The sequence below is a fragment of the Oryctolagus cuniculus genome, chromosome 16 (assembly GCF_964237555.1).
Source record: "Oryctolagus cuniculus chromosome 16, mOryCun1.1, whole genome shotgun sequence".
NCBI lineage: Eukaryota > Metazoa > Chordata > Mammalia > Lagomorpha > Leporidae > Oryctolagus > Oryctolagus cuniculus.
In genome coordinates this window covers 16,567,192-16,591,135 of record NC_091447.1, presented here as the reverse complement: position 1 = coordinate 16,591,135, position 23,944 = coordinate 16,567,192, and the positions used below count along the sequence as shown (strand labels likewise).

Sequence of the window (23,944 nt, the reverse complement as noted above, 5' to 3'; positions counted from 1 at the left end):
TCCTGTCTCCTCCCTGTGCCTTGTAACTGAACAGGAGATGAAGATGGTTGGCACACTGAAGGAAACACTGAAGTCTGGATCGTATTAATTATCCATAAAGCTTTTTATTTTTTAAATCTGTAATTGATAATATGCATTGGCAGTATAGCTTCTGATTTAAAGAGCACTTCTGGGATTCAAAGAGGTAAATTAAATCAGTTGAAAATATATATCAATGCATGCCAAATTTTATTTTAATTTATGTTAGTAGCTGTGTTCTTCTGGGAAGCAGTCAATATGGTAAAAGAAAATTATGCACAGGTGAAATAGTTTAGGCTTATTTAAAGGCATCTTTAAAGCAATAAATAAAATTAGGAAACTTTTTGAGTCCTACTCTGTGCTTAGTACTTTACATAATCTCATGTCAATGCAGTTAGCAATTTTTAGACGGGAAGGTACTCCGTTTGCCTAATGAGGTCACTCAGCTGTTAAGCAGTGGCCTGGATTCAACCCAAATCCAACTGATGCAGAGCCTGTGTTTTTTCTCTTCTGCTTTTTTTTTTTTTTCAAATTATATATTTATTTATTTGAAAGGTAGAGCAACAGAGAGAGAGGGAGAGACAGAGAGATCTTCTACTTCCCAAATACCCCTAACAGCTAGCCCTGGGCCAGGTCTAAGCCAGGAACTCGATCTAGGTGTCCCACATTGGTGGCAGGAGGCTGCGTTCTTGGGCCATCTTCTGCTGCCTTCCCAGGTGCATTAGCAGGGAGCTGGATGGGAAGCAGAGCAGCCGGGACTTGAACTGGTGGTGCTCTGATATGGGGTGCTGTCTCAACTGTGGGGCACCAGCAGGTTTTCCTCTTCTGTAGAGGCTGCTCAGCAAGAAGGGGTCAGGTCTCCAAACACGGTCCCCAAGGGACTGGGAAGCAGCGATGGCAGCCACATGGAGCTGACTTAGTAGCAGGTTGATTTCTGAAATACACCCCACTAATGAGTTTCCCTGAGTGCTGCCCTGCACACTTCCTCAGTCACAGCCTGGGAGAGAGTGGGGGATACACAAACGCTTGTGGACGTGTTCCAGAAGTTCTGTGACTTAAGCATAGTTTACATAATGAATCTTTGTTTATTTTTTTAAAAAAGATTTATCTATTTATTTGAAAGAGTTATAGAGAGAGGTAGAGACAGAGACAGAGACAGAGACAGAGACGAGAGAGAGAGAGGTCTTCCATCCACTGGTTCACTCCCCCAGATAGCCGCAATGGCTGGAGCTGCGCCGATCTGAAGCCAGGAGCCAGGAGCTTCTTCTGGGTCTCCCACGTGGGTGCAGGGGCCCAAGGACATGGGCCATCTTCTACTGCTTTCCCAGGCCATAGCAGAGAGCTAGATTGGAAGTGGAACAGCCAGGACTCAAACCAGCGCCCCTATGGGATGCCAGCACTGCAGGCAGTGGCTTTACCAGCTAGGCCACAGAGCTGGCCCCCATAACAACTCTTTTATAAAGAAAATATTAAGGGTGTAAGATGGTTGCAGCAGCTAAACTGTCACATCAGATGCTCGCATCTGTACCAGAGTGCCCTGGCCCCTCCCAGTTCCAGCTTCCTGCTAATGTGCACCCTGGGAGGCAGCGGGTGGCGGCTCACCTGGGAGACTTCCACTGAGTTCCTAGCTCCTAGACATTTGGAGAGTGACCCACCCAGTGAATGGGAGGTGTGAAAAAAAGCAATGCTTCTTGCCTTCATTATGACTACCCCAATTTAATTCCTGCAAAATTCTATTTCTGGGAGCCGTTGTTATGGTATAGTGAGCTAGGCCTCCGCCTGCAGCACCAGCATCCTGTCCTGGTTGCTCCTCTTCCGATCCAGCTCTCTGCTGTGGCCTGGGAAAGCAGTGGAGGATGGCCCAAGTGCTTGGGCCCCTGCACCCATGTGGGAGACCCCAAGGAGGTTCCAGTCTCCTGCCTTCGGATTGGCTCAGATCTAGTTGCTGTGGCCATTTGGGGAGTGAGCCAGTGGATGGAGGACCTTTCTCTCTGTCTCTCCCTGTCTCTGTCTTTGACTCTGCCTCTCAAATAAACAAATAAAATCTTTGCTACAAAAAAATAAAAAAAATTCTATTTCCTCAGAACTCCATCTTCATCTTTAAAAATTTTTTATTTTTTGTTTTTATTTTCTTTGAAAAGCAGAGACAGAGATCTTCCACCTATTGGTTCATTCCTCCATTGCCTGCAAAAGCCAAGGCTGGGCTGGGCTGCAGCCAGGAGCAAGGGAATCCATCCAGGTCTCTCACGTGTGTGCCAGGGACCCAAGCACTTGAGCCATCACCTGCTGCCTCCCAGGTGGGCATTAGCAGGCAGCTGGAATTGGGAGCAGGGCCAGGACTCAACCCAGGCACTCTGATATGGAATGCAGGCATCACTGGTGGGGGCTCAACAGCCGGGTCAAATCCCTGCCCCTTGCTTCATTTTCTTACAAGGAATACACCTGCCATGGAATGAGAAGATTGGAGGTTGAGGTTTTGTTTCTCGCCACTTTCTTTCTAACTGGGCTGAAGGTCCCCTTCTCATACTGGGCTAGCTAAAATCTTTAAATACTTCATTTAATAATAAACAAAACTGCAGAGGCTGCCGCTGTTGTGTAGAGGACAAAGCCACTGCCTGCAATGCCAGCATCTCATATGGGTGCTGGTTCGAGTCCCGGCTGCTCCACTTCCTATCCAGCTCTCTGCTTGTGAGAGGCCAGAGCCACACCATGAAAGGCTTCTCATGAGACAAAGGAACTGGCTAGGCCTAGGACGCTTCAGCTGTGATGAAACTTGACACCAGACAGTCCTTGGTCGGGCAGGGCCAGGTGGGGACTACCAATAAGGTGGGCCGTCCTTGGTCCAGCAAGGCCAGGGGAAAGAAGGAATGCGGACATAATGCTTGTTTGCCCTGGGACTATAAAAACCTCCGGGAACAAGGAGAAGGGGGTCCTGGTCTCCTAGCACTGTGTTGCACAGGAGGCCAGGCCCCAGCATGTCCCTTTGTGCTTTCCATTTTGGTGAGTCTTGCTGGTTCTTTCTATCTGGGCGATCCGGAACACAACATGCTATGCCCTGGGAAAGCAGTAGAAGGCGGCCCAAGTCCTTGGGCCCCTGCACCCATGAGGGAAACATGGAAGAAGCTCCTGGCTTCGGATGGGCACAGCTCCGGCCGTTGCGGCCATCTAGGGAGTGAACCAGTGGATGGAAGATCTTTCTCTGTCTCTCTGCCTCTGTCTCTCTGTAACTCCACTTTTCAAACAAATAAAAAATCTTTTAAAAATACAGAAAAATAAACACAACTGCAAAAACAGTTTATGGCCATACCAGAATCCTCCTTATCTGCCTCCCAGGACAGGGACAGTAGCTGGGTGGGGTGGCCGTGCTCTTCTTAAACACAATCCTGCCTCCAGCCCTCCCAGCACACAGGGTGGGTTCAAACGCTGCTGCTGATTGGCGTGAGCCCTAGTGTCCTCTTGCTGTGTGTTCTGGAAAGTCTGTACCCAAGGTGGGTTACAAACTCAGATGGTGGCCAGCGCCGTGGCTCAATAGGCTAATCCTCCGCCTTGCGGCGCCGGCACACCCGGTTGGGGTGCCGGATTCTGTCCCGGTTGCCCCTCTTCCAGGGCAGCTCTCTGCTATGGCCAGGGAGTGCAGTGGAGGATGGCCCAAGTGCTTGGGTCCTGCACCCCATGGGAGACCAGGAGAAGCACCTGGCTCCTGGCTTCGGATCAGCATGGTATGCCGGCTGCAGCGCTCCAGCCGCGGCGGCCATTGGAAGGTAAACCAACGGCAAAAGGAAGACCTTTCTCTCTGTCTCTCTCTCTCTCTCTCACTGTCCACTCTGCCTGTCAAAAAAAAAAAAAAAACACACACACACACACACACACACACACAAACTCAGATAGTGTCCATTAGCCCCGGTTAGAGTCACCGCTGTCTATTTCCAGTTGAGTGAGCTTCCCAGTCTTTGCCTCAACTCCTTCCTTTTCTGGAACTCCCGCTTGCTTGTGGGGTTAAGCGAGTCAGTCACTGTGTGTGATGGACTCAGAACCACGCTTGGTGACAACGGACAGAAAGTCCTACAAAGTGTTAACTACTGATACTTAGACGAATTTCCTCAGGCATTGAAGAAAACGCACTGAACAGGACAAAAGGACGGAAAGAACCTGAGGAACTGTTGCACCAAAAACTCGCACTGCCTCAGTTTCAAGGGGAAACGCATCCAGGCAGGGGACGGGATCTGGGATGGGGACGCAATGACCGGCTGTAGCTGAGGGTGTTCTCAAGGCCACCGTTCTGGCAGGAGCCCACAGTTTCTGTAACGAGCCACAGTCCTTGCTTGTCCCGGCCCACTGAGTGCTTCTGTAATAGAATGCCTGACACTGGTCATTTGTGTGGAGGTAAGATTCTCTCTTCTTTCTTTCTTTCTTTTTTTTTAGAGATTTTATTTATTTATTTGAAAGTCAGAGTTACACAGAGAGAGGAGAGGCAGAGAGAGAGGTCTATCCATCTGCTGTTCACTCCCCAGATGGCCGCAACGCCGGAGCTGCGCCGATCCGAAGTCAGGATCCAGGAGCTTCCCCAGGTCTGCCACGCAGGTGCAGGGGCCTAAGGACTTGGGCCATCTCCACTGCCTCTCAAGCCATAACAGAGAGCTGGATCGGAAGAGGAGCAGCCAGTACTAGAACTGGTGCCCACATGGGATGCCGGCACTTCAGGCCAGGGTTAACCCGCTGTGCCACAGCGCCGGCCCACAAGATTCTATTTCTTACAGTTCTAGACACCAGGAAGGCCAAAGTCAAGGGGCTGCACCTGTGAGGGCCTTGCTGTGTCATTCCAAGACAGAGGAGACATGACAGGGCTGCGGTGAGGGAGGAGGAGGAGAGGGCTGCACTCACCTTTCGGCCAGACCTGATTCTAGTGATGACTCCCTCCCCGCAGTGCTGGTAGCATCGGTGCATCGATCCACATGTGGGGCGGCTCTGTCGCACTGGTGATTAAATTTCCAGCACTAAACTTGGCGGGGGGGGCATATTCCACCACTGCATCATAATATGATTTTATGATGACAGGAAACCAGTAACACAGGTGACAGTGCTAGGATAGTGATTCTTCTTTCCATTACTTTTTTTTTTAATGATTTATTTATTTATTTGAAAGGCAGAGATACATAGAAGGAGGGGAGGGAGAGAAGAGAGAGAGAGAGAGAGAGAGAGATCCTCCATCTGCTGGTTCACTCTCCAATGGCTGGAGCTGGACCAATCCAAAACAGGAGCCGGTAGCTTCTTCTGGGTTTCCCATGTGGGTGCGGGGGCCCAAGTATTTGTGCCATCTTCCGGTGCTTTTTTGTGGGCACATTAGAAGAGAGTTGGATCAGAAGTGCAGCAATCAATCGCTTCTCAGCCTTTTGGCTAAGATCAAGTGTAGAAGTGGAGCAGCTGGAACTTGGACTGGCGCCCATTCGGGATGCCTGCGGCCACCGCAGACAGAGGCTTAACATTCCAAGCCACAGTACCAGCCTCTCTTTGTTTCTTTCCGCGCCTTATCACATTGGCAGATCAGGAGGCCCAAACTAGTTGGAGGATTTGCAGTGGAACCCCAAAACTGAGTCTGGTCACCCAAGGCACAGCAACCCAATTACACCTGGGTGTAATTACACTGGCACGGAGTGGCGGGCGCGCAGGTAAGTGCGCGGCGCGCTCTTGTCGGATCACCCCTCCCTCGAAGGGAGGCGGCCCGATTGGCTGCCCGGCGGCCGGCCGGAACAGCGGCTCTCTGCGGCCCGGCCCCGGTCCGTGGGTGTCCGCGGTCCTTGGCCCACGCTTGTGCCACCTCCTTCCTTGCACGAAGATCTTCCCTGCAGAAGATCCAGGCAGCTATCACTCAAATTCCCAAACAACCCCACAGGATTAAAGCCAGTGAATAATTTAAAGATTTAATTATTTATTTGCTAAGCATAGTTAACAGGGGTGGGAGAGAGAGCTTCTATCTGCTAGTTCACTCGTCAGATGGCTGCAACAGCCAGGGCTGGGTCAGGCAGAAGCCAGGAGCCAGGAGCTCCATCCAGGTCTCCCACGTTGGTGGCAGGAGCCCAAACACTTGGGCCAACTTCTGATGCTTTTCCCAGACCATTAACAGGGAGCTGGATTGGAAGTGGAGCAGCCTGCTACTCAAGTCAACCTCAAGCCACCTCTGAGCACCTGTTCTCTCACACCCTCCTTCAGTATGGCCTGACACCTGCTGTGTGAGAGCAGCTTGGTCAAGTCCAGGTTCCAGGAATTACCAATTAACACGGGGCCTGAGTGTGGGCATGTTATAGAACATTCCCAAAACTGGTGGGAGGAATCGCCATAGAACCCCAAGCTGGGTCCAGGGGCCCAGGGCGCAGCCAGCCAATCGCTGAGGGTGGGGAGGTGGAAGAAGGTAGGAGCTGATTTGTGATTGGCAAAGTAAGGAGTCAGGGGGCTCTGACTCAGTTTCAGGATGTCCCAGGGATCAAAGGCGGTGAATCTTATAAAGCGGGGGCTGATCAGCGCGTGATCAGCTCATGTGGGGGCTTCTGGGTGGTCCACGGTGCCCAAGGTCTTCCATGGAGTGGTCAGCGGTAGGCGCCCTCGTGTTGGGCTCCGCTCTGCTCAGGGGCTCCGGGGGTGGGGTGGGGGGCTGCGCGTTGTTCCGTATGAGGAAGGCCTGTGAGCTCCTGGAAGCGCTAGGCAGAGACTGGCATTGAGGTAGTCACCTGCGGGCCCTCACTCAGTCTTTGTGATTCAGGGTCTTGGTTTTCCTGGGGCTTTAAAGTCTGCATCTCAAACAGGAGGGGCAGGGGTAGGCTTCAGGCGGTAGTTGCATCAGTAATCCGGATCCTCCCAGGCCTAAGCATGGTGGAGGGGGGGGTCCCCTGGGGCTCTCCCAGCTGGGCCACGAGGCCACAGCGCCAGACTACACCCCACTGTTACTGGCGCCTGCCGCCCAGACGGAGCGCGGCGAGGTGAGGTCTCTGCGGGCCGAGCTCACTTTTGTCCCCGTGCGCCCCAGCACTTGGATACCGACGGCAGCGCGAGCCCGGGAGTCACTCGAGGGCAGCCCCGCCTCCACCAGGCGCGCCCGGCCCGCGGCTTCCGGGGGCGGGGATGGACCCAAGTCCGGGCGGGTGCTGCCTCCGCCCTCCCGGAGCCCCCGGTGCGGGCCCAGCCCTCGGCTCGCTGCTCGTGCGACTTGGCCAGCGCTGGGCGCCAGGCGCGGGGCCTCGGAGCGCGTGGCTGCCCGGCACGGAGCGGCGGGCGCGCGGGTAAGTGCGCGGCGCGCTCTTGTCGGGTCACCCCTCCCTCGAAGGGAGGCGGCCCGATTGGCTGCCCGGCGGCCGGAACAGCGGCTCCCTGCGGCCCGGCCCGGCCCCGGCCCATCCCGTCAGTCTGTGTCCGCGGTCCTCGGCCCACACCTGTGCCACCTCCTTCCTAGCACGTCTCTGCGCGCCTGGCACCTTCTAGTCCCCATCCCTTCGCCACCCTGGCTCCCTCGGCCACCGTTTGTCTTCCGGTGTCTCCCCTCGGGGTTGGGGACGTGTGCGTGGGAAGGTCTGGCCGCGAGCCCACGTGGGGTCCACCTTTCTGCGTCGCCGGGCCGGGACTCTGGGGTGCCCCCAGCTTGGGAAGGGGCGAGGCGCTCCTCTGCGTTTCGGGCCGGGCTGGGTGACTTCCTCGGCTGTCCCTTAAGCTTCCTTTAGCCGCGACGTGAGGACCCCCGTGCCTTTGGGTAGCAGCTCCGCACCTGCTCCCGAGGGACTGGGTGCGGCCAGAAACAACTGGCAGAGCTGGCGGATTCCCCACCGAGAGTCCCCCGTGCTAGGGATGGGGTCGCCGAGTCGGGGTGAGGGGGGAGTGCCGTGGGGCTGGAATCAGGGAGAGTGGAGGCGATCCCCTGGGGAATCCAGTTCCGCCTCCGGGCTCCTATGAGGGAGGATGGTGGGGAGTGATGGAGAGAGCCGGCCCTGCCCCTCCGCTCGCCTGCTGCGGGAGGCCTCATAGGTTTTCTGTGCTTTTTGTTCGCTTTGAACCCGAGCTGCACACCGTGGGTTCTGCATTCCCAGTGGGGCTCCATCTTCCAGTGCCCACCCAGCTTCCCAGAGCCTCTGCCGCAGGCCTCATCCGAGCCCATTCCAAACTTGCATTTATGTTTATTTTCACATATTAATTTTTTTAAAGATTTATTTATTTGAGAGGTAGAATTACAGAGAGGGAGAGACTGAGAGAGAGAGAGAGAGAGATCGATCTTCCATCCTCTGGTTCACTCCCCAAATGGCCACAATGGCTGGAGCTAGGCTGATCCAAAACCAGGAGCCAGCAGCTTCCTCTGGGTCTCCCAGGCGCGTGCAGGGGCACTTGGGTCATCTTCTACTGCTTTCCATGGCCATAGGAGAGAGCTGGAAGAGGAGCAGCCGGGACTCGAACCGGTGCCCATATGGGATTCCTGTGCCACAGGCAGAGGCTTAGCCTGATGCGCCACAGTGCGGGGCCCCTTCAAATTTTTATTTTAGAAAGAAATTATGGAGTATCTTTGTAATTTGTCTTCTCACTAAAAATGGGCTCAGGTATTGGTCTTTGAGTGCCAGAAGGTAGGAACGAAGACACGTCTTTTAACTTAACAGACTGGGTTTCACTTTGTTTGGAAAACTGAAAATTGGAAAGGTGCTGAAGTTGTTCACAGGAGGCCAGCAGGAAAGTTCAGCCACGTCTCATTTCCCCAGGTAGCGAGGACACAACAGACGGTCCCTGGCAATGACTTCTGTGTCTACCGTAACAACTTGAACCTCTGTTTTTTTTTTAATTTTAATTTTTTATTTATTTGACAAGTAGAGTTATAGACAGTGAGAGAGAGAGACAGAAAGAAAGGTCTTCCTTCCGTTGGTTCACTCCCCAAATGGCCACTACGGCTGGCGCTGCACCAATCCAAAGCCAGGAGCCAGGTGCTCTGGCATGGTCTTCTGTTTGTCCCGATTCCTCGCGGTCCCAGAGCAGCTTTGCCTAGGGTTGATGTTCTGTGACGTTGTCCGCATTTGGCAGCACCAGGGCCAGGCTGGCAGTACCGAGCGGCCTCCTGGGTACCAGAGCTGCTCCCTTCTCCTTAGTATCTTGGAACTTCCGTTTCCACGCCTGTAGAACGTGGTCGAGGCCTGTTTTCAAGATGGCTGTGCAGGTTGAATGAAGAAATGTGTATACGGCGTTAAGCCTTGCGCCTGGCACACAGCAGGTGCTCAAACACTGCCTCTCTCTTTCTCCAGTGCATTTTGATGTTGAGGTTTCCTCCCCAGAACTGTTCAGGCACAGACCCGGTGGTCAAACTGGAGAATCCTGAATGGAGTATGAGAGTCAGGTCCAGGGGCGGGTCCGTGGCACAGTGGGTTGTTGCCCCTTGGGGCACCCTCACCCCATTTTGGAGCACCTCGTTCATGTCCTGGTTACTCTGCTTCTGGTCCAGCTTCCTCCTGTTATGCCTGGCAGGCAGCAGATGGTGAACCAAGTACTTGGGTTATCGCCACCCACAGAGGAGAGCCAGGTTGAGTTCTGGGCTCTTCACTTTGGCCTGCCCCAGCCCCAGCCATTGTGGACATCTCAGGAGTGAACCAGCAGAAGGCCGATGGCTTTCTCTCTCTCTCTCACTCTACCTTTCAAGTAAAAATTTGAAGAAACAGAAGATGATGACTAGGTCTCTTCTGGTTCAAAGTCTACATGATTCCTTGGCCGTGACTCAGCCTTGTCAGGTAATAGAGATTATAGTATCACCTCCTGCAGTAGTTACCCTAGTGGCTATTGCTTAAGTTTATTTTATTTTATTTCTCTCTGTTGGTTCACTCTCCAAATGCCCTCAGCAACTAGGGCTGGGCCAGGTTGAAGCCCGGAGCCAATTCACTCTCCCAATGCCTGCAGCAGCCAGGAATGGGCCAGGCCCAAACCAGGAGGCTGGAACTCCCTCCAGGTCTCCAGTGTGAGTGGCTGGGACCCAAGTACTCAAGTCATCATCTGCTGCCTCCCAGGTGCACGTTGGCAGGGAGCTGGATCCAAAATGGAGGTTGACTCAAACCAGGCACTGTTACATGGGATGCAGGCATCCTAAGCAGCAGCTTAACCCGCTGTACCACCATGTCTGCCCCAACACTTCGGATTTTGGAGCCGTGTCAATGTATTATGTATTCAAACATAATAATAAAAAAGAAACCTCTAACTTTATAAGAAAAATACTCCCAGAGTCCCATGACTGAATTAGCTGATTTCAGTATAAACCTACAAAGCAGCAGCCACCTCCGGTGACTTTCCCCAAAGCAGTCTACCCTATGAAGAAGGCAGACTGGCTGTGTTTGATGTTAGATGAAAAAAAATCCATTAAAAATTAATTTAGGGGCTCCTTTTCTTCAGCCTCCCATCCCTCTGCGGGGGACAAGTGTCACGACCAAGGCACTGCTGCCCAGAGCATCTGGGGTTTATTTTGCTTTTGTTGGGTTTTCAAGGGCAAACTTCACTTGTTTCCTACAAAAATCTGACGATCTTATCTGCAGGTGAGTTAGTGAGCTCTCTTTCAGCTTGTTCCGGAGGAGAATACAAAAACCGTGAACGCAGAGATCTTGGGACCAGTGGCAAACCGAGGCAGAGCCTGCTGTGGCTTTTCTCTTGTACTGCCAGAATGCATTCCCACAGGCCAGGAGAGACCCGTTTCATTTCATTCATTCATTCATTCATTCATTTATTTGACAAATAGAGTTAGACAGTGAGAGAGAAAGGTCTTCCTTCCATTGGTTCACCCCCCAAATGACCGCTATGGCTGGCGCTGTGCCAATCCGAAGCCAGGAGCCAAGTGCTTCTTCCTGGTCTCCCATGCAGGTGCAGGGGCCCAAGCACTTGGACCATCCTCCACTGCCTTCCTGGGCCACAGCAGAGAGCTGGACTGGAAGAGGAGCAGCTGGGACTAGAACCCGGTGCCCATATGGGATGCAGGCGCTGCAGATGGAGGATTAACCAAGTGAGCCATGGCGCTGGCTGAGACTCGTTTCGTTAAAGATTCTTTCCCTTGCCATGTCCCGGATGCAGTCTCGGCTGATGCTGCCTTAATGCTCCCCACAAATCTGTTTCCTCTTGAGTTTCCTGTGCTGCTGACTGGCTTCTCCACCTCATTGCCCACTCTGCACCTCAGATGCCTGGAGGGCATCCCAGGGAGTCCCCTGTCTAATGTTAACTTCTCTCATCCAATTGGAATTCTGGAAAAGCCACCAAACCGGCAACTTGCCTGTCCTACGCCACTGACATAGTGCAGGCGCAGTCATTTCTTGTCCATCTCTTACCTGTTCCCCTCCAGTCCATTTCCTGTTTTGCTTCCAGAAGGTCTTTCTCAGGGACCATTCTGGTCCTACTGCTCCCAGTGGCTCCTGCTACCCCGCAGGGGAGGAATGGACCTCACATCCGTGGGCCAGGGGCCACCTCCGCCTCGCCCTGGCTTTTCCCTATTCTGGAACCCCGCATTCCAGTGTAGGAGCTTGGTGAGGCGTCCCGGGGCTCTGAAGGAAGTGGGTATCCCAGCACGACCTGGTGTCTCCTGGGCCATCTGCTGCTCGCTGGTAGCTCATGTTGCCTTGCAGCGTCTCAGCATCCGTCTGCCACCTCCTCCACTTCTGCACCTCTGTAATGGCTGCCCCCCTCAGTTAGCCCCTCGCAGTGACCTGCTTCTGCTTGCTTAGCTTGTGCCGTGCAGCTGGGATGCCACACTCTGCAGGAGCACTGCTGTGACCCTGTGCCCCTCTCTGCTGGGATTTAGGTGCCCTGGCTTTTGGTTCATTCCCTGTAGCTAGAATTACCAAGAAAATCACCTATTTCTCTGTTCACCAAACTGGGAACTCATCAAGGGATGGGATTATTTTTTATTTCTGTAACCTAAGTATTTCTTTGCTTTCAATTTTTATTTATTTGTTTTTATTTATTTGAAAGGCAGAGAGACAAAGAGTGCCAGAAATCTTCTGTCTGCTCATTTACCCTCCAAATTCATCTGCAATAGCTGCGGCTGAGCCAATCTAAAGCCAGGAACCAGGAACCAGGAACTCCATCAGAGTCTCCCACAGGGGTGGAAGGGACCCAAGTACTTGAGCCATCGCCTGCTGCCTGCCAGGATGAGCACTAGCGGGAAGCTGGAGTAGGAGCAGAGCTGGGGCTCAAAAGCAGGCACTCTGATGTGGAATGTGGGTATCCCAGGGGGGTGCTAACCGTGTGTCAAATGCCTGCCCCTGTTTCTAAGTCCTTAAACTCAGGACCCGGAGTACCAGGAACTCAAGAAGAGTTACTGAATGATTTAGTTACTGATACGGTGAATGGGTGAGTGCTTAGCGTAGTGAGGGATGAGTTCCAGATGAGAGCCTTAGCATACGTGGCTGGCTTTGCGGTTCACTGTGGCAGAGGGATTCCTCCTTCAACGTCGCTTCATGCTGCTGCCGCCCAGGAACAGTCGGGGAGCACACGCTTCCGCAGGCCCTAAGGAGGGTCCTTTACCGAGGTGCTGGTGACAGGCACGGCAGATGCCTTCCGATGGCCTGGAAGAGAACTGTGCTGAACCACGTACGTTGAACGAGTTAAGGTCAGGGATTACCCTCAGGTCTTAAATTCTGTGAGAGCCATATGGCTGTGATGGTGGCACGCACCAGGATGTGAATACAAACAGAATGTGGTTCTTGTCTGTTAGGCATTTTATTTTTGACTATGGAGAGATTAAGATTATGTTATTTCAATTATGCTTTTTTTGTAATACATTTTTGTATTATATATGATGGTACTTCCAAAAGTTTGTGGAATAATAAATGGAATTAAAAAGTAAGTTTATTGGGGTGGCATGGTGCCCACATCCCATGCTGGACTGCCTGGGTTCAGGTCCTGGCTCCACTTCTGATCTAGTTTCCTGCTGATGAGCACCCTGGGTGGAGGCAGGTGATGGCCCAAGTAGTTGGGTCCTTGCCACCCATGGAGCAGTAGGACCAGAATGGTCCCTGAGGAAGACCTTCTGGATGGAGTTCTGGGCTCCTGGCTTCATTTGAACCAGAATGGGAGATCTTTCTCTCTGTCCACTTGTCAAAACAATCAATCAAATAAATAAATAGATGGTTTTTTACAAGGCTCACCCTGATGCGAACAAAGGCTGACCTCCGTGCCCAGCTTTTCCCCAGTGCTGACTTTCAGAAACCCCTCGTCTGTGTGTGTTCTTAGCTCTGTGCAATTAACATGTTGTCAGCTGTCTTGCTCCTGTTTCTAATGAGGTATTTAAAAACCTGATTTTTAAAAGTTTTTAAAGTACTTGGCATTCTCATTCTCTATCATGAATATTATCAGTATTTTTCATTTATCTTTTTAAGGCCCATTTCCTCCTACAGTTGTGCAGATATTTGTGTTTGTTTTTTCCAGCTTTTTTTTTTTTTTTTAAGATTTTATTTATTTATTTGAGAGGTAGAGTTACAGAGAGAGAGAGAGACAGAGAGAAAGGTCTTCCATCTGCTGGTTCACTTCACAAATGGCCCAAATGGAGCTGGGCGCATCTGAAGTCAGGAGCCAGGAGCTTCCTCTGGGTCTCCCATGAAGAGTGCAGGGGAAAAGCACTTGGGCCATCTTCTACTGCTTTCCCAGGCCACAGCAGAGACCTAGATCAGAACAGGAGCAGCGGGACATGAACTGTTGCCCATATGGGATGCCAGTGCTGCAGGTGGAGGCTTAGCCTACTCCACCAAAGTCCCTTTTTCTAGTATTTTTATGGTTTTGTCTTTCCCCAAGCAGCCTCTAATCCATTGGGAATGTGCTCTTCTGTATGCTGTGGGCGAGGAGTCAGGCTTTATGTTTTTCCAAGGGGCTAGCCCCTCGTTCTAACTCTGTTTATTAAATAGTCTCCGCTTCTTTCACTGAGTATGGCACTTTTATTTTATATCTTCCAATATGTCTCCTCATTTTACCTCTAGCTAAAGTGTGGCCGTGCCTTCATTTCTGGGTTTAAAAGTAAAAAACTAGCTGTTCTCCATTTCTGAGTAGGAGAGATTGCATCACATAGACAGCAAGGCCTCTGACCCAGGTACTGTGGGAGGAGCCATCAGCAAGCCACGCATTAGGGTAGTCAGATTCTTGGTGGGATTCCATTTCTTGACCCTTGTCATTGAGGACATGACGAGTTCTGACAAGTGGCAGGTGAACGTGCCACGTGGTCACTTTTGGACCAGAGCGTTTAAGTGTTGGGGTGAGACCTCTTTTCCCTATTGGAGAATGACTGACGTGGTTCAAGATGGTGACTTCGCCTTCGGCCTGGATCCCTGACTGCGATGGACAGAGCTCTCTCCCGCATCCCTGCGTCGGGTGTGCAGCGTGGGCAGCGCTGTGTTGCTGCAAAGCATTAAGGTTCAGGGGTTGGTTGTTTCTGCACTTCCTAGCCTGTGCTGGCTGATCCGCGAGTTCTCCTTCAAAATTTCCATTTGGGCTCTTTGTCCCCAACTGAACTGAGACCGGGTGGTTTCCTAGGGAGAAGGTGCTCTTTCACGGGAGCTGCTGAGATTAGAAGGACACGTGATCATTTTAGGTAAGAAAAAAAAACCCACAAGATGACAACTTTGTATTTGATTTTAGAGTAATATTCCTCCCTCCCCAGGTAATCTGCAGCTCCCAAGATGTTTGCCAAAGCAACAAGGAATTTTCTTAAAGAAGTCGACGCTGGTGGTAACTTGATCGCGGTGTCAAACTTAAACGACTCGGATAACTTACAGCTCCTCAGTCTGGTGACCAAGAGGAAGAGATACTGGTGCTGGCAGAAGCCCAAGTACCAGCTGTTGTCTGTCACCCTGGGAGACGTGCTCTCCGCAGCCGACTTTCCCAGTCCAGGTGGGTTTCCTTGAGGGCCGAGTCCTGGAAGATTCGACTTGCGTTGTCTCGAATTGAGAGCATACCTTGCAAGCAATCCTTCTTTGTCTTGGTCCACTGTCTTGAAAACTGACCCTTTTCTGAAATGCACAGAATTCTGCAGGCCTGACGTGCAGCGGTTTAAAAAGCACAGTTCGGTTTTGGTGTAAAAGGAAGACTTGCCCATTGTAGATGTTGTGGCCACGCAGCCTGCGTGGGGAATCTGGCTCAGTATTGAGTCTGACGATGCCCCAGGCCTGTGGAGAGGTGTGCAAGTTCTGTTACTCACATGAGGATGCTTTCCTGGGAGTGCAGGTTAGGCTCCCAAGTTGCTCCAAAAACAGCCAGAGACAGGCTCCGCTTTTACTGGGGTTAGTGATGGAGATGAGGGTGGGGTGGGGTTTGAGTTTCACTGGCACAAATGCAGGGAGCACCTGGGCTTCCTCACCTGCTTGTCCAGTGTGCAACAGAAAGGGAAAGGGAGTGGCTTGAAAGTTGCCTGCAGGTAGACATCAAAAGTGGATTTGGGGAGGGGGCATTGTTGTGCCACAGGGACACTGGAATCCCAAATCCCAGTGTTGGTTTGAGTCTCAGCTGCTCCTTTTCCCATCCAGCTCCCTAATAATGTGCCTGGGAAGGCAGCAGAAGATGGTCCAAGTGCTTGGGCCCCTGCACCCGTGTGGATAGATTTCCTGGCTCCTGGTTGCAGATTGGCCCAGACCTGGCTGTTGTAGTCACTTGGGGAGTGAGCCATCAGATAGATAGATCTCTTTCTCACTCTGCCTTTCAACTGAATAAAGCTTTAAAAAAATGGATTAGGGTACATTATTCTAAAACAGTATATGAAATATAGAAAGAGTTGCAGAGGAAAATAAAAAATCTGGGCTGGTGTTGTGGCACAGTGGGTTAAGCCAGCATCCCATATGAGCAGAGGTTCAAATCCTGGCTGCTCTACTTCTGATCTAACTCCCCACTAATGTGCCTGGGAAAGCAAAGAAAGATAGCCCAAGTACTTGGGTCCCTGCCATCCATATGGAAGACCCAGATGGCATTCCTGGCTCCTGTCTTTGGCCTGGGCTAGCCCTGACCATTGTGGCCATTTGGGGAGTAAATCAGTAGATGGAAGATTTGTCTCTCTCTCTCTAACTCTACCATTCAAATAAAAAAAAATCCTTAAAAAAAAAAAGGAGCTTTAAAAAATCAACAAAGGCCAGCGCTGCGGCTCACTTGGCTAATCCTCTGCCTGCGGCACTGGCACCCCAGGTTCTAGTCCCGGTTGGGGCACCAGTTCTGTCCCGGTTGCTCCTCTTCCAGTCCAGCTCTCTGCTGTGGCCCAGGAAGGCAGTGGAGGATGGCCCAAGTGCTTGGGCCCTGTGCCCACATGGGAGACCAGGAAGAAGCACCTGGCTCCTGGCTTCGGAGATCTGTCTGTCTTGATGGCTGGTGGTGCAGACATGACATCACCTGTTACTTATCTTGTGGGTTGAAATGAAAAGGGCAGATCTTGAAGGCACCCTCATAGCAGCCACCTGGGTGTGGGCAGCTGAGGAGTGTGGTAATTCCCAGTTGAATTGACTGCACCTGGGGCCCCCAGGGGGTGGGCTTATTCCATGTTTCCGGGGAGCCAGGAGGGAAGAGTGGAGAGTCTGGGAGCTGCTGTGCCCCGCGGTGTGGTTGAGGAAGGATGGGCATGCCTGCCGGCTCTCAGAAGGGCAGACGAGGATTTACGTGGTAAGGAAGTGATTGACGCAATAGAGGCTAGTTCTAAGGGAATTAATCTGGCTGGAGACGGTGAGCAGGGCCAGGGTTTTTGGCTCCAAGGCTGCTTGGTGGCAAGGGGAGATGTGCAAGGCAGGGCCCAGTGGTCCCCGGCCAGTGAGGACAGCAGCCCTGCCCAATGTGAGTCGGGGCGGGTGGGACGGCTACTCTCTCTCTCTCTCTTTTTTTTTTTTTTGACAGGCAGAGTAGACAGTGAGAGGGAGAGACAGAGAGAAAGGTCTTCCTTTTCTGTTCACCCCCCAATGGCTGCTGCGGCCGGTGCACCATGCTGATCTGAAGCCAGGAACCAGGTGCTTCTCCTGGTCTCCCATGGGGTGCAGGGCCCAAGCACTTGGGCCATCCTCCACTGCACTCCCTGGCCACAGCAGAGAGCTGGCCTGGAAGAGGGGCAACCGGGACAGAATCTGGCATCTCTCTTGTGGTGCCACCTTATCTAGTCGTGTCTAGGCCTCACCCTGGGAAGCACACTGTGCAGGGTTCTCTTTCTGCACCTGGAAGGTGGTTCAACAATCCCTTTGAAATGATCTGTTAAACATTCAGGCACTTCCGTGCAGTTTGCTGTACAAGTTGCAGCTGGAGAAAGACAACACGAAAAGTCACCCCTGGTGGCCCTGCCGCCAGGTCACTGCACAGAGCGTCGGCGCACAGGTGTGCCGGCTTTGTTTCCTCGGCCCTGACGCACACAGCCCAGCTGCCAGCTGCTGTTCGCTTGCAGGCCAGCCGTGTGTTTGCTTTGGGATTTGGCAGGCCAGGTGACCTAAGACACAGAGTGGCCCTCCTGTCTTCTGACGCCTCCGCCTGTCTCGTTCATTCCAGTGGTGGTGGAGTCGGACTTTGTGAAATACGAGGGCAAGTTTGAGAACCACGTGAGCGGGTCTGTGGAGACGGCGCTGGGCAGGATCAAGCTGAATGTGGGCGGCAAAGGCCTGGTGGAGAGCCAGTCTTCCTTTGGGACCCTCCGGAAGCAGGAGGTGGACTTGCAGCAGCTCATCAGAAACTCCGTGGACAGGTGAGGAGGGTGCTGGCACTGGACCTTGTTAAAGGGTGGCAGGTGCGAACGCCGCCAATCGCCACACGTTTGTTGATGGCCTGTTGTGATGAGCATGCTCTTTAGTCTGGGAGTTTTGACTGTTCTTGGCCGGAGCAGGGTGACCTGGGAAGCGCTCTCAAAGGATGTTGGGTGGGGAGGTTTGAGCCTAGCAGCGAAAGTGCCTGCTCTCCATATTGGAGTACCTGAGTTCGATACCTGGCTCCGGCTTCCTGGGAGGCACAGGTGACGGCTGCAGTACTTGCATCCCTGCTTCCCAAGTGGGACACCCGGATGGAGTTCCCTGCTCCTCGTTGGAGCCTGGCTCAGCCCCGATCATTGTGAGCATTTGGTGGGTGAACCAGTGGATAGAGTGCTCTGTTTTTCTCTCTCTCTCTCTTTTTTTTTTTTTTTTTTTTAAGATTTATTTATTTATTTGAAAGTCAGAGTTACACAGAGAAGGAGAGGCAGAGAGAGAGGTCTTCCATCCGCTGGTTCACTCCCTAGTAGGCCACAATGGCCAGAGCTGCGCCATTGCGAAGCCAGGAGTCTCTTTCAGGTCTCCCACATGGGTGCAGGAGCCCAAGGACCTGGGCCATCTTCTACTGCTCTCCCAGAGCACAGCAGAGAGCTGGATTGGAAGTAGAGCAGCCGGGACTCGAACCAGCGCCCATGTGGGATACTGGCACCACAGGCGGTGACTTTACCTACTACGCCACAATGCAGGCCCCTTTTCTCTCCTTCTCAGATAAATACCTAATTGATTTTTTAAAAAAGAATGTTACTTTTGGCAAATCTGTTCTGTCCACATGTTATACAGTGCCAGTGGTGGACGTGCTGTGTGCTGCGTGTATGAGTATTGGTATCAGAAATGGAGAAATCCCACACCCTGCCTGGTTCTTTGTAGTTTTCTCATGAGAACAAGAAAGCGGGTGTCTGGCTTCAGGCATCTCCGAGAAGATGCCGTGTTTGCTCATAGTTCGGCTCTCAGTGAGTGCCGGGGTGACTGGGCATTTGACCCTTGACCCTATGTCTCCAGTCAACATTCAGGAAGTAGTTGTGCTGGGGATGGAACCAGTACCTCTGCCCTGCGCTGCAGTGGGGGGGAGGCACACACATAGGATTCCTGTCAAGCGCACAGCACGGTGGGTTGATTGGGATGGATGGCGCCCCCTGCGGGGAGGTGGGGAGGATGCACTGGGGGGGGGACTGAGTGGACAGAGTGCCGCCAGAGCAATGGCTCCCCAGGTGGCCCGAGAGCCAGGCCCCGAAGGAGGGGAGTGAAGGACACTGCAGGGACGGGCAAGGAGGTGTGGCAGTGGCTGGAGTGGCTGGAGCCGAGTCAGCCGGGGCAAGGCATCAGAAGAGCGGGGTGCCCACTGCTGCAGGACAACAAAGGCCATGGGAAACGCTTGAAACCTGGCGGGCATCTGAGTGTGGAAGTGACCTGGTCCAACTGGTCTTTTGGAGGGGTCATGGGTAGAGAAGGCCCCGGCTGGGCAGAAGCAGGGAGTCTGAATCAGTCGGCTTGCTGTGCCTTTAACTGCGATCCCTGAGAGGAGCCGCGTGGGAGGGGAGAAGGTTCATTTTTGCTGTCAGCTTGGCGGTTCACAGCGCAAGGCCAGCAGGCCCCATTGGTTCAGGCATCTGGCGAGGCTGGTGAATGGCAGCGGGAGATCACATGGGGAGTGGGGATGCCGGGAGGAAAGCTTAAATACAAGCCCCTGTGACATGACCACCCCCCCACCGCTGGCCATAATCAGATCAAGGCTCTGCCCTTCATTAACCATTAGCACAGGACTTTGGGGTTTAAACGTCTGTGTGCATCTGGGGAGCAGAATCCTGTTGGCACTGGGACAGAGTTTAGAGAAGCTGCTGCTGTCATCCGACCGAGGTGACACCTGAGCATCTGTGCGTCCTCACGAGTCCTTTTATCCCCTTTGCTCTTTAAGAAAGAAATTGCAAGTCCAAATGCACTAAGAGCCAGGATACCCTATCTCTTCTGCCGACATCCTTAAGGTTCTATGAAATGTAAAATGTACGCTCGTCAAATGACACTGTGCTTATAAACCATCAAGGACAAAACACCACGAAAATACCGTACAGTTACTGAGGCTGCCCCGGCCCCGTGCAGTGATGACCATGCTTAGTGGAGATGGTGTGACCATGTAGGTGACTGCAGCCTTGTGCCCCTCCCTGGGACTCCGCGACCTCATGGAGTTTCTTCCCATGGAGTTGCCTTTGGGTGTGAGAACCGGTGGCACTGGGCGGGTGGGACAGTTGCCTGTGTGTCTGGTGGTTGTGACTTTATTTTCCTTTCCCTGTGGCTTTTTTTTTTTTTTTTCCTAGAAAGCCATTGCCCTTCACCTACCCGAATACTTGGGACACACTAGCAATTACTTGCCTGTGGAATTATAATAGTACTGGGCATCCTCCATTTTCATTTGCTAAATCTGGGAAAGGGGACCAGGGAGGCTGGGCTGGGGGAGAGGGGAGCCCTGGGCCTCTTCTCTGCTCCCTCTGTCTTCACACAGCTCATGTAGCTGAGCCATATTTTGCAGTCTCGTTACTGCTATTTCAAGAGCCTGCAGCTTGGCAATGCTGTGCAATCACATTTCCCGATAGAGGTTTTTTAAAAACACTTTCATGGTTTAGGTGTAGAAACCATGGCCAACCGAAGCATCTGGGAGGGATAGAGTAGAGATAGGAGAGAAGCGAGAGCCAGCACTCAGAGGTGGGGGATGGGATGGGGGTGGAGGAGCGCCCCCCGGAGCGCGTACCGTGCACCTGACTCTTGAGCGACATCATCTCGTGTTCTCTGTGCGGCCAGCTCCTCCTCCGGGAGAAGAAAGAACTTGTTCCCAGCCGCATGGCTGAATGTGGGAGCTAGAACGTGGAGTCAGCCCAGGATTTTCTGGCTGCAAAGCTCCCGTTCTTTTCTCTCAATCATGCTTGAAGTGGCTGTGAAGAGGGAAACATAGTTGCAAGGACAGCACTGTGTGATGGCGGAGGCGGGAAGGTGAGATCCCCGTGAGGACGCCTGATGGGTGCCCAGTGCGGGATGCCCTGCAGGTTCGGCTGAAGGCTGGTGCCCCGACACGGGGTCGAGATCCTGGGAAGACTTCAGGAATCCTACTAGCTGTGAACACGGCACGGGGTCATGGTCCAGGGAGCCGCGACATCACTAGTATGAAAAAGAAACCTGGACCCTGTTGTGTTGCTGTGGGATCCAGGTGAGCGGCAGGGCAGGGGAGGAAAGAAAGGTACAGGTTTCCCAGTCCGGCGATGGACATCAGTCAACCCAGGCTTCTTTTGTTGTGAGTCTTCTCCGCACGGTCCTCTGGTCTTTGGACTCCTGCTATGTCCTGGGGATTGATAAGGTGCCGCTGATAAGCGCCGGCCTTGGGTGTGATGATGAGGCATGCTTGAGTACTGGATGTGCTTGAGAACGGATTTGCACTCATTTTATCTCGGGTCAGTTGGACAAGTCGTCATCTGGGTACAGGTGAAATTAGAAGTCAGGGGTTTCGGCTTTCTTATCTGTGGGATTTGTGAACCTCTCAAAGTCATCTTTCTTTGTATAAACAAGCGTGTGTGCCTGTGCCGTTGGTCTAACGTTGGGCACTGACGTCCCATGGGACTTGGTCTTCCAGATACCTGCAGCTGACCCTTTGGAAAATTTCATTTGTTATACTAGTTTCATGTATTTCATATATGCAGATTTAGGAACATAGTGATACTTCCCTCCCTCCCTCCCTCCCCCGACTCCCGCCCTTCCTCCTCCTCCCTCTCTCATTCTCAGTCTCAACTTTTACAAAGATCTATTTTCAGCTTACTTAATGATCAAAGGGTTAAAAGAGTCCAACAAATCGTATGAAAAAACCCTGTTCCTCAGCAGTAGAGACAAGGGCTGTAGGCATTCAGAGAATCTCAAAATGTCCATTGCACTTCAACACATTACATTTTCAGTAAATGTTCTGGATGCATCCATTCTAAATGTATCACGTACTTCTCTCTCTCTCTCTTTAATGGAGAATAACAAGTTTGTTGAGACCTTCCCATGATGCCTCAGGTTGACGTTTGCCTTCACATCTGGGGTTTTTCTGTACAAAACTCCAGCTTTCCTGTGCTGTCTTCCATTGCTGCCTGCCGTTTGTCGCTGGCTTGGGTAAAGCGGCCATGCCCACTCCGCCTCTGCCACTGATTGACTGCCACTGATCAGTTATTGCTGGCAAAGAACGTATGTGGACTTGATAAGAGTATTGGTCAATTTTTCATCACTCCAACAAAATAATTGAGACAATGCAGTTTGTAAGGAGAAAAGCTTTGGCTCACAGTTTGGAGGTGCAGGTCCAAGAGTCTCTGGCCATGGTGGAACAGGGAGCCCCCGCCCCCGGGGGTGTGTGTGTGGATCAAGTGACCAGTCAGGAAGCAGAGAGAGCCCAGGCCCCTCAGGCTTCTGTCACAACCCTGTCACCAGAATTGTCTCCCGCGGGGACGCCCCCAGTGACTCAAGGACTTCCCGCCAGGGGAACCTCCCAGACTGTAACTACAGTAGAGTTACACTGACTTAGCCGCAATTGTGTCCACTGCCCTACTACCATCAGTTTATGGCTTTGGGGTTTAAATATCTGCCTGAATTTGGGAGCCAATTTTTTTTTAAAGCAGTGTCTTATTACTCTTAATAAACTTCAATTAGCATCATTTCTCTCTCTCTCTCTATATATATTTTTTTAAGTATTTGTTTGAAAGGTAGAACAACAGAGAGAGATGGAAAGAGAGCGAGCTTCCATCTGCTGCATCACTCTCCAGATGGTTGCAATGGCCGAGGCTGGGCTAGGTTAAAGCCAGGAGCTTCATCCCAGTCTCCCACCTGGGTGACCAGGGTCCAAGAACTTGGGCCATCTCCCACTGCTTTCCTTGGAGCATTCACAGGGAAGCAGGATTAGAAGTGGAACAGCTGGGACTTGAACTGGCGTCCACATGAGATGTTGGCATCGCAGGCAATGCCTTACCTGCTACGCCACAGTGCCAGTTCCTGGTAGTCAAATCTTGTTCAAAACACAGCAGCGAGCCACTTCTGCCCTTGGCCTCGGCCTCCACAGCTGTAGTGGAAAAACTAGACTTGGTCTTTGAGTGCTTTCTCCTGGTTAAAAAAAAAAAAAACTAGAAGTGAGTGGGGTCCCGAGTGCCCCCCCCCCCAACCCCTGCCCCTTGGGTCCCAGGCCTTGCTTCTAGCTGTCGCCCAGCTCGTGGTTTCCTGGCTGTTGGGAGATTGAGGTGGGTGTTACCATAAGGCACAGTGACTTTTATGCCCTATTGTGTTGAAAGGCAAATTTCTGTAAAGCAGATTACTACGATGTAACTAGAAGTTTGGCTCTTCCTTAAGAAGAGAGCAAGGGTGTGGCTATGAAGAACCTTCCTAATTACTTGTAGTATTTTAAACTCAAAATCCTGTTATATCCAAATACTGCAAAATTCTACAAATTTTGCACAGAAAACATTAAAAATGCTATTCTTTATGATGGCCCTTAGTTGATGTGATTAAAGATGTTGCAATAACTCTTGGGAAGAGTACAGTTTGAGTATGCCATGGACTCCAGTTTTATTTAGGAGGTTTTCAAAGGGGGATACTTGAGGTCCTATGTTTTTCTGGAAAAAAACAAATTTTTCTGGGTTTTCTACTTGATTGGTTTCCCATCAGGGGTTTGGAAACATCCCATTTGTGTCCATGTGTTGACATTGTGTCCGTAGTTGGTGCTGGCATCGTTATTTTTAATAGAGTTTGTGCCTAATGATTTAAAGACTTCTGTCCTCATGCACTTGGAAAGCAAGACTCCTGGGGACAGGCACTGTGGCCTAGAGGGTTAAACCACTGCCTACAGCATCAGCATCCCATATGGGTGCCAGTTTGAGTACTGGCTACTCCACTTCTCTTCCAGCTCCCTGCTACTGGCCTGGGAAAACAGCAGGGGAAGGCTCAAGTGCTTGGGCCCCTGCTCCCATATGGAAGACCCTGAAGAAGTTCCTGGCTTTGGTCTAGCCCAGCCCTGGCCATTGTGGCCATTTGAGGAGTGAGCCAGCAGGTGGATGATCAGTCTCCCCCCTTTTTCCCCTCTCCCCCCTCTCCCCCCTCTCCCCCCTCTCCATGTCTGGTACCAGACCTCAGTGGAGATGCTTCCAACTTTTCCCCATTCAATATGATGCTGGCTGTGGATTTGTCATGAATTGCCTTGATTG

The 23,944-nt window shown here is 52.0% G+C and overlaps 1 protein-coding gene across 3 annotated transcripts in view; it reads left to right on the top strand.

Moving 5' to 3' along the window:
- The first annotated feature begins 7,115 nt into the window (after positions 1 to 7,115).
- GSDME (gasdermin E) overlaps positions 7,116 to 23,944 on the top strand; it is a 60,940-nt gene continuing 44,111 nt past the window's right edge. For 2 of the 3 annotated variants that reach the window (XM_002713826.5, XM_008261545.4), the window contains exons 1-3: positions 7,116 to 7,289; positions 14,651 to 14,880; positions 17,494 to 17,686. In XM_002713826.5, the coding sequence (XP_002713872.3) occupies positions 14,670 to 14,880; positions 17,494 to 17,686 (404 nt within the window). In that variant the 5' untranslated portion in view covers positions 7,116 to 7,289; positions 14,651 to 14,669. Of the gene's footprint in view, positions 7,290 to 10,872; positions 11,012 to 14,650; positions 14,881 to 17,493; positions 17,687 to 23,944 lie in introns of all 3 variants that reach the window. The other variant, XM_070059667.1, reaches the window with a different exon arrangement.